General features: G+C 37.7%; 1 protein-coding gene across 9 annotated transcripts in view; it reads left to right on the forward strand.

The window, feature by feature from the left end:
- The first annotated feature begins 403 nt into the window (after positions 1-403).
- The window catches only part of DDX4 (DEAD-box helicase 4), a 70,160-nt gene continuing 52,887 nt past the window's right edge, over positions 404-17,676 (forward strand). For 3 of the 9 annotated variants that reach the window (XM_065875546.1, XM_065875544.1, XM_065875548.1), the window contains exons 1-3: positions 444-479; positions 1,335-1,411; positions 10,180-10,240. In XM_065875546.1, the coding sequence (XP_065731618.1) occupies positions 1,340-1,411; positions 10,180-10,240 (133 nt within the window). In that variant the 5' untranslated portion in view covers positions 444-479; positions 1,335-1,339. Of the gene's footprint in view, positions 480-1,258; positions 1,412-10,179; positions 10,241-17,676 lie in introns of those variants that run through there. The other 6 variants (XM_065875543.1, XM_065875545.1, XM_065875542.1 and 3 more) reach the window with 4 other exon arrangements.

Below are 17,676 nucleotides of genomic sequence, written 5' to 3' on the forward strand. Positions count from 1 at the left end.
CGCGCCCAGCTGCTTCGCGGCATGTGGGATCTTCGCGGACCGGGGCACGAACCTGTGTTCCCTAGCATTGGCCGGCGGACTCTCAACCACTGCGCCACCAGGGAAGCCCTGTTTTCAACTTTGACTTGCAGCTCTCGCATACGGAAATTCTATAGCCACTCCAGTTTGAGGACCCCACCCAAGAATCTAGAGACAAGCGGCGCACGGCCACCTCTCTACCCTAGGCCTAACGGACCACTCTGGGAGGAGCCTAATGGGTCCAGCCACTGCGGCCTAGAATGCCAACAAGTAGGGTAGGAGAGGCTGGAGATGGGGGCGGGACGGCGCGTCTGCCTGACCGCTGATTGGCTGAGGGCACTCGTTGCCTGGCGCCATTTGTTGTCGGAGGGGCGCACCTGACGCAGCCTGCGTCCTGCACGTGCAGCCGTTTAAGCGGCGTCAGCGCCTGCGAGAACTCTGGGAGAGCAAGCAGCGGAGAGGTGAGTGGGCCAGCGGCTTTTTCCCTCCCCCGTACGCGCCTCGTCCCGACCCTCTGGGCTTCCCAGTAGCTAGACTTTGGGCCGACTGAAGGACGGATGCGGTGGGCGGGGGTTTGAAGCCGTCCTTTGGCGTCATTCTGCTTTCTGCCGGAGGGTCCAAAAGCACCGTGGGTGCCCGAAGTCTGAGGTTGAGGCCTGCAGAGGAGGTGAAGGAGCCTTTTTGACCAGCCCCTGCTCGTCTTTTTCTCGGAATAGGGATGGTTGTAGTAACACTGTGTATAAATCCTCCTTGGCGAAGCCAGTCCTTTGTTGGAGGTATTCGGGCCGCCTAACCACTGCTTCCTTCCCTGCCAAACTTCGAGGCCTTGATCCCCGCCCCCCCGCCCCCCAAGAAACTAAGTCAAAAACCTCAAGCTAAAAGGCTTACCTAGTTTTGAAGGGAGGCATGTGAAGGGAGAAACCTTGAGTAGTATCTGAAAAATGTCCCCTCCCCTTAATATACAATAAGACGTTTGAGGACCCTTCGATGGAGAAGATAAATTCTAACAACAGATTTTGGGAGAAAGCCTAAGCATCAGTGGGGATGTGGTGATTGCTAGAGTGATTAGGTAAGTGGTTCAACTGATTTTTAAAGAGAAAAAGGATGGACATAAATGCTGTCTCTAGGGAAGAAACAAAACTTAATTGCTTTTTTTGCAAAAACTTTTTGGGAGGATCAACACTTAGTTGAGTAGTTTGGAGGGGTATAGGTGAAATGATGAGGGTTTATGCTTTTAAAGATACGATTCTGATCTCTCTGATTCTAATTGAGGCTAAATGTGCATGTTTGTATTTTTATGAAAATAGAACTGGAAGCCACCATGGGAGATGAAGATTGGGAAGCAGAAATAATCAAACCTCGTATGTCTTCCTATGTTCCTGTATTTGAGAAGGTAATAAAATTCAAAGTTTGCAGTTATTAAATGCTGCAGATTTTATCGAAGTTGAAAATCACTGTGGTGAGAAAGTTCTAAATTACAGTTTGTTGTGCTTATCTCGGTGTGATTGTTATTAACTATCTCATGGCGAATGATGAAGAGGCACGCTAAGCCTCAAATAGAATAAAATAGTCTGAGGTAATTTGATAATTAAAAACTAAAATGTATATAATAATATTAACAATTTAATTTAAATCTCGATGATTTAGGACTTGTGGGTGAAAGCAAGCTTATGCTAATGTGGTTGAATGTCTCTGAGATACAGTCATATAGAAAACTGAAAAAATTTAATTTGATTTTGGTTGATGTTTTGAATTCTGAAAATTGGTTTCCTACAAGCAGGGCTCTCAAGATAAAAACATTAGACTGATTCAGATGGTAACATCAGTTTGATCTTCAAATGTACAAATCAGCAGATCTTTTTTCTCAGTGGTGTTTGAAGAGTTACATTGGAATTCAGAAGGGGTTATGGAGTGGGTTTTGGATTTCAGTTTTGACTTGAAAATTGACTTAATAAGGTGAACAGACTTTACTTTAGAAGATAGTGTATTTTAACAGGTTGCTTTTACATAAGTGTTACATACTTGAAAATGTCTCCAAAAGTTGATTTTTTTCCTTTCAGAATTTCCAGTTGGTGTTTATGTTAGTCAATTCTGACACTTTCTATTTCAAAGTGATGTCTTAGTGGAAATTCTTAATTTACCCCAAATCATAAGATAAGTAATTCTTTGTCTCAATTGGATTTGATCTGTATGTATATAAAGTTTATATTAAAATACCTAAGATGTTAATCTGAATTTATCATGTTTCTTGTTTTGGGACTTATTTTAGAAGTAACATCTTTTGTATGTTATCTTTTTACAGTCTTCCCATCATAAAAATATTGGAACACCATTGGGAAAAGAGGAGAAAAATCACCTAACAGTCTTGCTCACTAGCACAAATGCTCTGTTTTTAGTAAATTTTCTTCTATTTTTCTCAAACATGTTTTTATATAGATTGTAATGATAGTACATAATAATAATTTTTGATTTCAGCTTTTTCACTCTTCAGCATTAACTATTCCATATTACTAATTTCCTAAAAATAATTTCTAATGGTTATATAATATTTCATGGACTAGAGCTACCATAACATAAATAATTTTCTGTTGGTGCGAATTTAAGATGTTGTTATCTTTCCACTGTAATATTGTCATGAATATCTAGAGTTTATTCTTTTTTTTAATTTGGGAGTATTTTTTTCTAAAATGGAATGACTTGGTCAAAGAATATTTTATGGTTCTTTCTTTCCCTGGTTCTCAACAGATTTGTTCTAATACAAAGTTTAACTCACAGATACAGATGTTCTTCCACTTGGACTTGTCTTATTTTTATTTTTTCTTACTCTGAGATTTTGTCTTCACTAAGTATTCTTCAAACAGTATACTTACTGCACTGTAGCATGTTGTGCATGGTTATTGCAAAGGGTGTCTGAAATTGAGGATGGTCAACTGTCAGGCTTCCAGATTTACCTTTTGGAAATCTTTGTGCTATTCAGTAACATACTTTGTTTCTTGATATTGGTCATACTGAGTTGAATATTAATTTATGTTAACAGTTCTACCTTATGATTCTTAGTATCTATTTGTGTGGGGCCAGTTTGTAGTAAACTTTTTGCACTTATCTGCAAACTTAACACCTGGTACTGGTTGAGCAATTAGTTATTTGGCCTACTTGACTTGAAGGAACATGGTGCAGTCAGTGGCTCTGTTTGCCTGCCTTGGTGGAATAAGAAATGTAGAAACTAAGGACGAATACATGACGTTTTTATGTAGGAAAAATCTGAGGTCTTTTCTTCAGCCTATTTTCTTTTTTTTTTGCGGTACGTGGGCCTCTCACAGTTGTGGCCTCTCCTGTTGTGGAGCACAGGCTCCGGACGCGCAGGCTCCGGACGCGCAGGCTCGGTGGCCATGGCTCATGGACCCGTGTCCCCTGCGTCGGCAGGCAGGCGGACTCTCAACCACTGCGCCACCAGGGAAGCCCCCAGCCTATTTTCTTTTAAAGGCACCATTTTGATTGGTTGTTCTAATTGAATTTCGATTTCAAGAGACAGCTGGGCTTCCCTTTTGTTCAATTTATATTGGCTCTGAGACCATCTTAGATTGGTAACAATATCTGTGATCAGCCTTTTCTTTTTTTTATTAATTTTTAAAAATTGGAGTATAGTTGATTTACAGTGTTGTGTTAGTTTCTGCTGTATAGCAAAGTGAGTCAGTTATACATATACACATATATCCACTCTTTTTTAGATTCTGTTCCCATATAGGTCATTACAGAGTATTGAGTAGAGTTCCCTATGCTATACACTAGGTCCTTATTATGTGATCAGCCTCTTCTGAATGCTTCTCAGGATCCTTACTTGGAGATTTAATATTGATACATGCTTATATAATTTTGAACTAACAGGCTACTATTCTGGTAGTTCTCAGAACTTCCCAATTCTAGTTTTTGAAGTGAGTGTACCACCTGAAGATAGAATAATAAAAGATGTGGGGTTGAGAGAAATTTGATAATGTTAACAGTTACAGCAGTCCAGAAAACCCAGTGGTTAGGCATTTGCATGTTGCATGCAAACTTGTTGGGATGAGTGGTGGAATGGATGAGTATGATGACTGTAACAGGATGCTGGGTTTGCTTGCTAGTTGTAATGTTTCTTGTTAGATGACCCTGGGAGTAAGTCTACACAGTGATCACTTCTGTCTGATCTTTTTGCCTTTTTTGTGGCATATTTCAAAGGCAGATACTCTTGTGATTAAAGTGGAAACAGCTTGAGATAATTAGTCCATCCACAATTATTTTATTAAGCAGTAAAAGCAAAGTTTGTAATAATTGTTTAGATAAGAAAGTAAAGTTCATGGCTTCTTTGTTCATGTTCATACTGCAGTTCTGAAGTAGCAGGGGAAAATGTGGTGGTTGGACATTGTTGGGTTGGCAGACCTAAGGAAGTTGATGTGCTGGAGCCTGAGGAAGATTTCCAGCAATTTCTGCTGCTAGTCATCAGTGAGATGTGGGAAGATACTGTGTCTCTTACTCAAGAGCACAGAAAATCATATATGTTGAATAGGAGCAAGTTGTGGGAGATACATGATATGTTCATCCAAATAAAAACCCAGGAAAGTGCTTTCACTCATCTCCCAAATCTAAATGACGGAGTCAAGGGCAGAGTGACAAAAAAGTATGAGAAGGCTGAGGAGAAGGCTAAAGAGATTGCAATGGTGGTAGAAATGTTGGTCGAGTTAGTCCAGGGGATAGAGAAAAGTGAATCCTCTTGAAGGAGGATTGGCAGTTTATGACCAAAGGATTCCGATGAACTGGTGGAGATTGGCTGATGCCCACGAGAACCTAAAACCAGAGAGTCTTTCGTTTTCTTCCTTTTTTCTCTGTATATACTCTGTCCTCACAGTAGGTTTGTGGTATAGTCTGCAGTTGATAACGTCGACGTGAGTTTTGATTGCTAAATGTTTTTGTTTGGGGAAATAACTTTTATTTGGAAAATGCTGTCACATGCAGAAATTAGGGCTTAGATTGTAAGCATTTGCAACAGACACATTTGTTCCTGGACTTTGGTTATTGTTTCTATTTTGAGGTGATTTGCTCTTTCTTATGTGACATGATAGGTCATCTGGAACCTTAGGTCTGTGTGTGATACAAGACACTCAGAGTTGGAGTTCTCTAGCTCTGGAGGTGCTGAAGGAGCTGCATTAATTCTAGAAGATGACTCCATGCAGCAATTGCTGGAGAAACTGAAGAAGGGACCAGACTTCAACTGGGAATGTGAATGGGGCTGATCTGGCTGGGACTGATGAATCAGAAGAAGGGATGGAGGATGGTATTGTCTGTATTTGGGGGCTTTAATTTCTGTTTTAGATCATAGGAGGAGAGATGTATTTTGTTCAAAATTAAAATTTTACATGGCATGCTCTCTGATGCAACCTATCTGGTCAGTTTATTTGGACAATGTAGCTTTATTTGACATGGAACCTAGAATAGGAGATGAGATCTTGGTATTCTGTACAAGTTGATTTAGTACTCTGATGCATTTCAGGGTATTCTGGGCATAAAATGGAGGATATTTGCAAAGGTCCTTAAAGGGCTGGGGAAGAAACACATGAACTGTCTGTATAGGTCACTGAATGGACAGGGAAGAGGCATCTTCAAGGTTCATAAGCTGTCCAGCTATAAGTTCGCTTGAGTAGCAGACCTGACAAGCAATTGAGATCAAAACCCTACCATGTTTTTAAAAAAACAACTTAACATGTTAATGGAAGTATTCATTTGTTTGGAAAGACAAAAGATCTAAAAAAAAAAAAAGTAAGATATTCCAGAATTGAAAATAATGAGTACGTATAAGGTAAAAAGAAATGTGTTCATCAAAATGCAAATAGATTATTTGTAGCTACCTGTGAGAACCCTTATGTTTAAAACATTTTGAAATTTCTCAGTTGGTTCATTTGAATGGATAAAGAGGTTATAAATATTTTATAGCTAAGTGTTCTAAAAATAAGGTAATGTTAAGACCTGAGACTCATTCAGCACATTTTTATTATTATTTTTTGGCTGCATTGGGTCATTGTTGCTTTGCTGGCTTTCTCTAGCTGCAGTGAGCAGGGGCTACTCTTCGTTGTGGTGAGGTGGCTTCTCTTGTTGCAAAGCACGGGCCCTAGGCGCACAGGCTTCAGTAGTTGTGGAGCGCAGGCTCAGTAGTGTGGCACACAGGCTTAGTTGCTCCGTGGCATGTGGGATCTTCCCGGACCAGGGATCGAACCCGTGTCCCCTTCATTGGCAGGCAGATTCTTAACCACTGCACTGCCAGGAAAGTCCCAGCACATTTTTATTTCAGCCATACTTGGTGCTGGAGAGAGTGGTGAACGTGATAGATAAGGGGCTCACTGTCATGGATGTTCTGTTTTACTGGGGGACACAGAATAAACACATTGAAAATCAAATATAGAGTGAAAAATACTATGAAAAAAATCAGGAAACTCTGTGTGTGTGTGAGAGAGAGAGAGAGAGAAAGGGAGAGAAAGAGAGAGAAAGAGAGAGAGAGATAGATATTGGGATGGGGTAGATTTAGATTACTTGGAGAGGAAAAGCTTCCCTGAGACTATGACTCATGAGCTGGAGACCTGAAGGAGTCCCAGTAGGACATGATGTGTAAAGATCCAGAGAAGGGAACAAACTTGGGGTATCAGGGCAACAGGAGGAAGTACAATGTATTAGTTTCCTATGGCTGCTGTAACAAATTACCACAACCTAGGTGGCTTACGGTAACAGAAAAATTTCTCTTACAGTTCTGGAGGCCAGAAGTTAGAAATCATGGTGTCAGCAGTGCTGTCTTCCTTTTGTAGGCTCTAGGAGAGAATCCATGCCTCTTCCAGCTTCTAGTGGTTATGGGCAGTCCTTGGCTTGTGGCTGCCTCTCTTTCTGCTGTCTTTACAGGCCTTCTCTGTGTTTGTCTTAATACCCTTTGCCTCTCATAAGGACACTTGTGATGACATTTAGAGCCCACTGTGATAATCTGGGGTAATCTCCTCATTTCAGATTTTTTTTTTTTTAAAATTTTTGGCTGCGTTGGGTCTTCGTTGCCGCGTGTGGGCTTTCTGTAGTTGCAGCAAGCGGGGGCTACTCTTCAGTTGCAGTGTGCGGGCTTCTCGTTGCAGTGGCTTCTCTTGTTGCAGAGTACGGACTCTAGGGCACGTGGGCTCAGTAGTTGTGGCACACGGGCTTAGTTGTGTTCCACGGCATGTGGGATCTTCCCGGACCAGGGCACGAACCCGTGTCCCCTGCATTGGCAGGCAGATTCTTAACCACTGCACTTCCAGGAAAGTCCCAGAATTCTTAATTATATCTGCTCGATCTCTTTTTTCCAAATAAGATAACATTTACACCTTTCAGGAATTAGGACAATATCATTGAGTGGCCATTATTCAATCTGCTATAGCAAGTATGGCTGTAGCACAGTGAGATAAGACAAGATTGGTAGAAAATGAAATCCAAGAAGGAAAGAGAAAAGGAGAGGGAAAGGACCCTGGAGATAGTGGTGGACATAGAGCTGATAGGACTGGATGGGCTGGATATGGGGAATGAAAGAGAGAGTGATGCCAGGTTTTTAAATTTAAGCAACTAGATAGATGATGGTGCTCTTTACTGAAATGGGAAATATGTGGAAGATGAACAAATTTGGGAGGGGAAAAAAATCAAGAATCCTGAATTTGCTGTGTTCATTTTGAGATACCGAAGAAAACATGTAAGTAGGAATGCCAGTCAGTAGATAATATGAATTTGTTGCTTAGGAGAGGGATCAGAGCTATAGATACAAATTTGGGAATTACCTATATATTAATGGGATTTAAAGCTGTGAGATTGGGTAAAGTTAGATAGAGTAAAATAGACTGAGGGCTGTGCCATGAACTGTGGGGCACTCCAACTTTAAAGGAACGTTAGAGGAGGAGCTGGCAAAGGAGATTGAGGAGGGAGTGGCCAGTGGGGCAAGAGGAAAACCAGGGGAGTGTGTGTTCCTTAAGCCAGAGAAGAATGTTGGAAAGAGGAAGGAGAGTCTGTTGTTTCAAATGCTGCTGAGAGTTCTGGTAGGATGAAACATAAAAGTAGTAATTTTATTACATAATATCCTTATTATAAGCTTTTTCAGAGCAGAGGTGAGGATGGAGGCTAGACTAGAGTGGCTTGAAGGAAAAATAGAATATGAGAAAGTGGAGGCAGCAACTGTAGACAAGATGTTTTGCCTACAAAGGAGCAGAGAAGTGATGCAATAGCTGGAAGGAAATATGAAGTTAATTTATTTTTAAGGTAATGAAAAAGGTTAAGGATTTTTTATGATGAAAGATGAATTCTGTTGAAAAAATTTTTTTTTAAAAATTTGCCTTGGAATGTATTTGGGACATTAAATTCCACAGTCTGAAGATTGTCTAATAATAGTAATTTTTCGATTCTTTGGTGCCAGAGTGTTTCATTACTTTTTTATCAGTTATATAATGCTGAAAGTGTTATAACACTTATAAAACCAGCCCTTTTTGGGGCTCTATTCAACCAGTAATACTTTGGCCACTAGAAAAGAGAAAGAAGTCTTCAGGGTTTCAGTTTAAACAGGGAAAACTGGATTACTTTTCTTGTTTTAATGTCTATGGTAATCATAAATTGGAACTTTTTACTGTAGCCCAAGCCATTTCCAGGATTCTATTGTCTATTTTTAATAAGTCGGAAAAATAACTGGATGACTTTCGAGCTTTATAAAGGTAGTTTTTAAAGTCATTTAGTGTCTTTTGTGAAAGAAATTTTAGATAAAATTATTACCTGAAGAGACCTACCTTGGTACGCTCCCTCCAGCTTTGGGTTTATTTAAAGGAATTTATTTGAAAAAATATTGTGATTCTTCTAATGCAATCAGTTAATTAAAGTATCATCTGTAAATTTTAGGTCACTTTTCATTTTTAAATTATTGAATTCTGATTTTGATGTGCAAGAATTTCAGAGCTCTGTTCAAAAGTTTTGCCTTAAGTAGAGGAAGCTTGTTTGAGAGGAAATAAAGATTTAATGATGATAAGGACATCCTAGGAGTTGGAAGTGAGAAAAATGTTACTCATGTTGTCATTAACCCAGGAATACCCTGATAAATGTTGGAAGGTTCCAAAATTAACTTGACATTTAGCTATGAATTTTCTGAGTCCAACAGTCGTTACACCATTGCAAGCATAATGCATATGTATTAATAGCGAATAAATTTTGAGACTGAAGTAGGGAAAATGGAACAGTCAGTATTTGGGAGCATTAAAGGCAATCTTGAACTATTTCTGTGACAAATTTGATTGAAATTAACCATGAATATTCTGACCTGTAGCTGGCATCCACCATTTCATTGGATTTTTAGTGCACCTGTGAGATACATCTGTAGATACACTGTTTTTAGTGCATAAGTGAGGTTTTCTTTACTTTAGAATTAATTCTTTTTTTAATAATGTGAGTACATTAGTTTCACTTCATATAAAAACAATTGAAGTTTAAAAATAAATTTCTGTAGTGCTTTACTGTAGAAATTGTTATCTACCACTCTCCTTCTGTGCTCTACTTTATTCTGTACAGATTTGATGAGTATACTGTAAAATACTGAACTCTGTAACCTATATTGTGTATTGGCAGGTATTGATTTATTCATGTATTACTTTGGTTATTGTAGTTATATAATAATAGTATTTGATTATACTTTTCAAGTAGGGTGGCTAAAGTTTTATTTGAAGTTGGGTGTCAGCAAACTCCATAAAGGGCCAGGTAGTAAACATTTTAAACTTTGAAGGCCTTATGGTCTCTGTGGCGACTTTGCTATTGTAATGCAAAAGCAGCCATCGACATACCTAGATGAACTGAGGGTGGCTGTGTTCCAGTAAAACTTTATTTACAAAAACTGGTAGCCCACCAGATTTCTCTTGTGGCTGTAGTTTGCTGACCAGTGTTTTAAGTGATATATTAATACGCTATACGTACAATGTTAAAGTGGTGGTGTTTTAGAGTAATTAATAAAGGAACATGCAGTGACTCAGAAAATCTTACATTCTATAATTGTTTCGTTCTGAACAAAACCCAGTTGTTAAAATTTTGTAATATTTGTGAGATAGATTACACATTTTTATTATTCAAAGTAGAAAACTAGTCTTTTCTTTTTTCTTACAGGATAGGTATTCTTCTGGAGCAAATGGAGACACTTTTAACAGGACTCTGGCTTCATTGTCAGGTATGTGTTAAGGCAAAAATGTAAAACCGTTTTTAGGTTAAGGGCTTCATCCAGTGGATGAGGAGCTGACTAGTAGATGTCTTGTAGAGGATGTTTTCTAGTGAGAATTCATTCTGGCTTGAATATTTTGGGTTGGGGGCCACTTACAGCTAAAGGAAAGGAGACAGGAGAGAGTGTAGTGCTACAGAGTGTATCCTTTGATTTAGTAGGTTTGCTGTAAAACGTTTGCCCAACCTGGAAGTTGCATGTTTGGCTTTCAGGCTGCTTAGGGAACTGTCAGGATTCCTGATATAAGGCAGTAGGAGATTGGACTCTGTAAGGTGTTGAAGCAGGTTGCAGTGGTGGTGACCTGTCAGGATAACTGTTTAAACCCAACTCATATCTAGATAATATGAGTTTCTTTGGGATCTGAAAACAAATTTAGGGGAGGTCCTAGGCAAATAAGAGAAACAAATCAAGATAAGGGAGCTGTTGTTTTCTCCTACCACTTATTTCCATCTGGTTCACCTACATATTTTATAAAGTTGATGTGGATGGGAAGATGGGTGGAAGTGGTAGGACCTGGGCTAGGAAGTTAAACTTATGGCAGTAGTGTTTCATTTTGTTGAAGTCCAAAGCAGGCTGAAATGCTAGTTCTACTATTTTTCTTCAGTTTTTCTTATTGTGGTAAAATACACGTAACACGAAATTAACTGTATTAACCATTTTTAAGTGTACAGTTCAGTGACATTAAGGACATTCATATTGCTGTGCAGCCATCACCACCATCTACCTCTGGAATTTTTTCATCTTCCCAAACTGAAACTTCATGCCCATTAAACAATAACTCGCCAGTCCTTCGTCTCCTCAGCTCTTGGCAATCACTGTTTACTTTCTATGAATTTGAGTTACTGTGAATTTACTGTGAGTCTCTATGAATTTGAGTAACTACTACTTTTAAGTCTTACTCTGATGCAAGAGAGGGCCTGGTGACACCAGGTAGTTTCATTTCTCTCATCAAAAATTAGTGGATGAGGTAAAACATTTTATAGTCTAGGAAGCTACTGGCTCACTGAAGCCTGTCCCAAAGTGAAAAAACCTGTGGAGAGGTAGTTTCTAAAATGTGAAGGGGAGTTTGAGAATCAGAGTTCATTGGGTTAAAGCAAATTTAATTCCCATGTTCACCTTAATTTCAGAGTAATTCTCTCTCTCTCTTTTTTTTAGAGTAATTCTCTTGATAGAAGGAAGCTGAGTTTAGAAGAAATGCTTTTGCTATTACCAAGATGCATTTGTCTTTTGTAAACATTTAAATGCATCGGTTTAATATAGAATATTCAGATTCTCAGAAGTTTATGAAATTTATGCCTGCTGAAACCCCAGCAGCAGGCTAACCACATGCATGTGTGTGTACTTGAAGTATTCAGAAAAGAAAATTGGGTAAAAGTAATCTATACTTCTTAACACATCTATATGCATAGATCATTGCGTAATCAGGAGAAACCTTGTTCTGTGAGGTGTCAAAGAATTTTTGTAAGGGAATGAAAGTTTGGGTCTATAGTATATTAAGGTATAACGTGACTTTGTAGTGAAATCATCAGTAAACTAGATTGAAATAGCCACCAACTAAAACCCTGGACTGTTCTTAGCATTAGATCTTGAATGTTCAGGCTAATGATATAAAATCAAATAATGAAAAATATAGATTGCCTGCTCACCTTCTGGATAACAAATACTTTGGTAGCTCTTTTTTAAGTAAAATATTTTTTTCATGAAAATAGATTTCCTTATTACAGAAATACATACTAGGCCAATGAATGCTATACTAAGTTAATACCTACATACTCTTATTGCAAAAAAAAATAGTGGAAAAACTTAAATATAGTTGTGAAAAGAAAGAAAATGAAGTGAAATCTTGGCTCTCAGGTTTAACCACGAGTGTCTGTTGACAGTCTTTCAACTCTGATTGTTTAGATTTCTGCATGAATCAACCAACTATGGATGAAAAATACTTGGAAAAAAATTCCAGAAAGTTCCCAAAAGCAAAACTTGAATTTGCCCTCCACTGGCAACTATTTATATAGCATTTACATTGTATTTGGTATTATATGTAATCTAGAGATCATTTAAAGTATGTGGAGGATGTTAGGTTATATGCAAAGATGACACCATTTTATATGAGGGACCTGTGCGCCCAGGGATTTTGGTATCCTTGGGGGTAGGGGGTGGGTGGAGGGGATTAGGTGGTGGGTCCTGGATCCAACCCTCCTCCGATACCAATATTTAGCTCCCCACCTTTCCCCTATATACTCCACTCACACTTCTTCCCTTCGCACTCTCCTAATAGTTACCACACTTTTTGCATAAAAAGCTATACTCAGTTTTTGTATCATGGCTGTGTATATGTCATTCATACGTGAACCATGTAATATATTATGGTTGCATTTCCTTTATTATTCAATCTTCTGTTTTGTTTTTACTAGAGTTAATCATTACCTTGTTTACTTGATCTGTGTTTCTATTGCTAATTTACTTCAAAACCCTCTGCCAGAAGCACAGCTATTTATTCATATCTATTTATGTTCATAGTTTTTAACACATCTTTCTAAGCATGAATATGCATCAGGCTATATTCATGGTTAGTTTCTATCATGTATACAGTGATCTATCAGTTTCATTTTTTCCTGATTCCTCTATCCTCTCCAGGATAGACTTGCCTCTCTAGCCTCTCATCCCAAGAATTACCCTTCACCTCTTTCGTGTGTCACCTTTCTTTTCCCTGAATCCCATGTTTTTTCTATCTTGATTCCCCTGCCTCCCCACTTCAGTGGAGCCCATTTTCCTGCAGCTTCTTGGGAAAGGAAGCATGGGAAAGAAATTTGAGAGATTGCAAATATCTTTACTTTCATAATTGATTCATAAAAACAGAAGATTGATTCCTACTTTGAGTAACATTTTAGGTTGGAAATAATTTTCCCCCAAAACTTTATAATTGCTTCATTGTATGTGAAATACTAGTGATGCTGCTTAGTTTGATAATCTGAGTTCTGGTCCTTTGTATATGACTTTTTCTAAACTCTTCTAAAGCTTTTAGGATCTTACTTTGTCTTCTGTATTCTGAAAATTTTATGATTGTGTAACTTGATGTGGAACTTTTTATTTATTATACACTTAGTGTATATAGACAGTGAGTGGGCCTTTTAAATCTGAAATTCATACCCTTTACTTATTTTCTTATTTTTTTCTCTGAGGATTATTATAATTTCATTTGAATGTTATTTCTGTTCCCTTTGCTGGTTCTTAGACTTCTTTTTCCCTGTGTTTGTTTTGTTTCATTTAGGTGACTTTCTTCAAAAGTCTGGTGATCCTTGCCTGCCTTTTTGTATTTAAAAGTGGAACATTAAAAACTCAACCCTGTGCCTGGACACAGCTTCTTGACTGATGGGTTCTACTCTTAAGTGATTGGGCCAGGGCTAGGCTGTTTTGTTGGGGAGAGCAGTTTTCTTAGAGAGGAATCATGTTGTGCTTTTCTAGAGGATTTAAGTTTTCTAAGCTCTCATTTCTTGTTTCATCCTTCCCTCCTCTCTCTTTCCTTGTTGTATTGAACAGATCCTGTGCTGCCTTTGCTGATTTCTTTTATACCCATTTTTGAATGATTTGAATTCTTCCTAGACTAGCTATTAGAAGTGTCAGGGAATTCTTATTCTTCTATTTCCCTGAAGCAGCCATTTTTTTTGTGTGTGTGTTTTAAAAGATATGTTGTTACGTGTGCCTATTTTTTTGTGTGCTTGTAATTTTAACTTAGAAAAATGTTACTGTGCTGAAGATCTCATAATTTTTTCTTACCCCCCACCACTATGTTAATGACATATTCCTAATTGTTAATTGATTGCATTATTTCTAACTACTGTATGGTATTTCATATACTTTATCACCAAGTTTTATCTCCTCCCTATCCCCATGATGGACACTGTAATTACCTCTTATTCCCCTCCAGCACCACAAGGATGAACATTCTTTTACATGTCCCTTTATGGGTCTAAGTGAGAATTCTTTGGGTAATGGACTCAGGAGAGGAATTACAGGGTCATGGGGTGTATAAATACTTAGTTTGATTAAATATTTAATAATTGCTTTCCAGAATAGCTATGTCAGTCTATACTCCCACAAGTAGGACCTGAGGGTTCTTACATTCCGTTGACATTACTATTCAGTCTTGTGCTTTTAGCCAGCCTATTGGGTATATAGTAAAATCTCTGTTTTAAATTCGCTTATCTGATTATTTATTAGCTTAACTGTCTCTTCATATGCATGCATGTTATCTTTTTGGGTTTCCACTTCTGTAAGTTGCCTATCATATATTTAGTCCATTTTTCTATTGGGTTTGCTTTCTTCCTCTTGTTGATTGGCAGGCATTCTTTGTATGTTCAAGATTTTACACTTTTTTTCTGATTTAGACATTGTGAATATCTTCCATTTATTATCTATCAACTTTGTCCATGATATTCCTTACTGATCAAAAATTTTAATTCAAAGCCATTAAATTAATTTTTTTTTTGCTTTCTGATTTGCTTTTGCACTTTTAGTTAAGATGCTTTTCCCTACCTCTGTGTCAAAAAAGTAACCACCTAAGTTATCTTTAGAGTTTTACCTTTCACATTTAAATTTTATTCATCTGAATCTGTACTTTTAAAAAAAAATTCATGATGGCCATATTTATTTGGGTGCCAAATCAGGACATAGTATATGTAGTATGAGTGTACATACAGGGCTCACAAAAAAGAATCTTTGACGTTAGGGTTTTTCTCGTCAACTTGGGCCATGGGTCTTCAGTGATAGTGGAGGGCTTTTTTTTTAAAATCTTGGTAACATAAATGTAACATAAAATTTACTGTCTTAATCATTTTTTAAGGTAAAAAATGATTAAAAACTACTTTTTAGAGCAATTTTAGGGTCACAGCAAAATTAAAGGGAAGGTATAGAGTTCCCATAAACCCCCTGTCCTGACACATGCTCTGCTTCCCCAACTACCAACCTCCCCCACCAGAGTAGTACATTTGTTACAATTGATGAATCTACGTTGGCACATCATTATTACCCAAAATCCATAGTTTACATTATGGTTCACTCATTGTGTTGTATATTCTGTGGGTTTGCACAAATGTGTAATGACATGTATCCACCATTATAGTATCATACAGAATATTTTCACTGCTCTAAAAATCCTCCATGCTCCACCCATTCATGGTATGGTATGGTTAAGAGTATGTTTATTTTTGTAAGAAACAACCAGACTGTCTTCCAAATTGTGTCTGTAACATTTTGCATTCCCACCAGCAATAAATGAGAGTTCTTGTTGCTCCACATCCTCCTCAGCATTTGTTGTTGTCAGTGTTATGGATTTTGGCCATTCTAATAGGTATATTAGAATATTAATATATATAATAGGTATATTAGGTATAATAGGCCATTCTAATAGGTATATAGTGGCATCTTATTGTTTTAATTTGCATTTCTCTGATGTCCTGTCATGTGGAGCATCTTTCCATATGCTTATTTGCCCTATATGCTTCTTTGATGAGGTGACTGTTAAGGTCTTTGACCCATTTTTTAATTGGGTTTTTTTATTGTTGAATTTTAAGAGTTATTTATTTTGGATAACAGTCTTTTATCAGATATGTCTTTTGCAAATATCTTCTCCCAGTGTGTGGCTTGTCTTTTCATTTACTTGACATATCTTTCACAGAGAAGTTTTTAATTTTAGTGAAGTCCAGCTTATCAATTATTTCTTTCATGGATTATGCCTTTGGTGTTGTATCTAAAAAGCCATTGCCATTCTCAAGGTCATCTAGATTTTCTTCTGTTATATTCTAGGAGTTCTATAGTTTTGCATTTACATTTAGGTCTGTGATCCATTTTTAGTTAATTTTTGTGAAGGGTGTAAGGTCTGCTCTAGATTCTTTTTTTTCTCTTCTTTTTTTTTTTTTTTTTTTTGCGGTACGCGGGCCTCTCACTGTCGTGGCCTCTCGCGTTGCGGAGCACAGGCTCCGGACGCGCAGGCTCAGCGGCCATGGCTCACGGGCCCAGCCGCTCTGCGGCATGTGGGATCTTCCTGGACCGGGGCACGAACCTGTGTCCCCTGCATCGGCAGGCGGACTCTCAACCATTGTGCCACCAGGGAAGCCCTAGATTCTTTTTTTTTTTTTTTTTTTTTAATATCATGTGGATGTCCAGTTGTTCCAGCACCATTTGTTGAAAAGATTTTCTTTGCTCCATTTTATTGCCTTTGCTCTTTTGTCAAAGATCAGTTGACTATATTAATATGGGTCTATTTCTAGGCTCTCTGTTCTGTTCCATTGATCTTTTGTTATTTTGCTAATACCACACTGGCCTGGTTACTATAGCTTTATAGTAAGTCTTGAAGTTGGGTAGTGTCAGACCTCCAACTTTGTTCTCCTTCAATATTGTGGTGGCTATTCTGGGTCTTTTGTCTTTCCATATAAACTTTAAAATCAGTTGTTGATATCCACAAAATATATAACTTGCTGCAATTTTGATTGATATTGAACTTATAGGTCAAGTTGGGAAGAACTGACATCTTGACAGTATGGAGTCTTCCTATCCATGAATGTGGAGTTATCTCTCAGTCTATTTAGTTTTTCTTTGATTTCATTAACCAGAGTTTTATAGTTTCCCACATATAGATCTACATATTTTGTTAGGTTTACACCCAACAGTTTCATTTTTTGGGGTGTTAATGTAAATGGTAATGTGTTTTTTATTTCAAATTCTACTTGTTCATTGCTGGTGTGTAGGAATGCAGTTAACTTTTGTGTAATAACCTTGTATCCTCCAACCTTGCTGAAATTGCACGTTAATTCCAGGAAGTTTTTTTGTCAGTTCTTTTGGGTTGTCTACATTGATGATCGTGTCATTTGTGAAAAAAGAGTATTATGTTGTATGTCTTCCTTCCCAATATGTATACTTTTTAGATAGAACTTCCAGTATGATGTTGAAAAGGAGTGATGAGAGGGCACGTCCTTGCTTTATACCTGATATTAGTGGGAAAACTTTTGAGTTAATCATTATTAAGTATGATGTTAGCTATAGGGTTTTTTTTGCTATACTTTATCAAGTTGAATAAGTTCTCTCATCTTAACAATTTTTAAGTGTACAGTTGAATCCATCCTTTTGAATATGGTGTGAAATAGAGATCATTTTATCTGCATATGGCAACCCAGTTTTCCCAGAACCATCTGTTAAGCATTCTTTCTCTTCCCTCATGATGTCTGATGCAGATTTCATCTCATACAATTTTATTCTTTTTTTTTTTTTGTCTTGAAGCGCTTGACAAATCTACCATTCATTGAATAGTAGTAGAAGTAACAAGCATTTAGGCTTTTCCTCATTTCAGTGGGAATGCGCCACATTTTTTATAATTAAAGTGTAATGTTTGCTTT

This window comes from Phocoena phocoena, chromosome 3, assembly GCF_963924675.1.
Source record: "Phocoena phocoena chromosome 3, mPhoPho1.1, whole genome shotgun sequence".
Classification (NCBI taxonomy): Eukaryota; Metazoa; Chordata; class Mammalia; order Artiodactyla; family Phocoenidae; genus Phocoena; species Phocoena phocoena.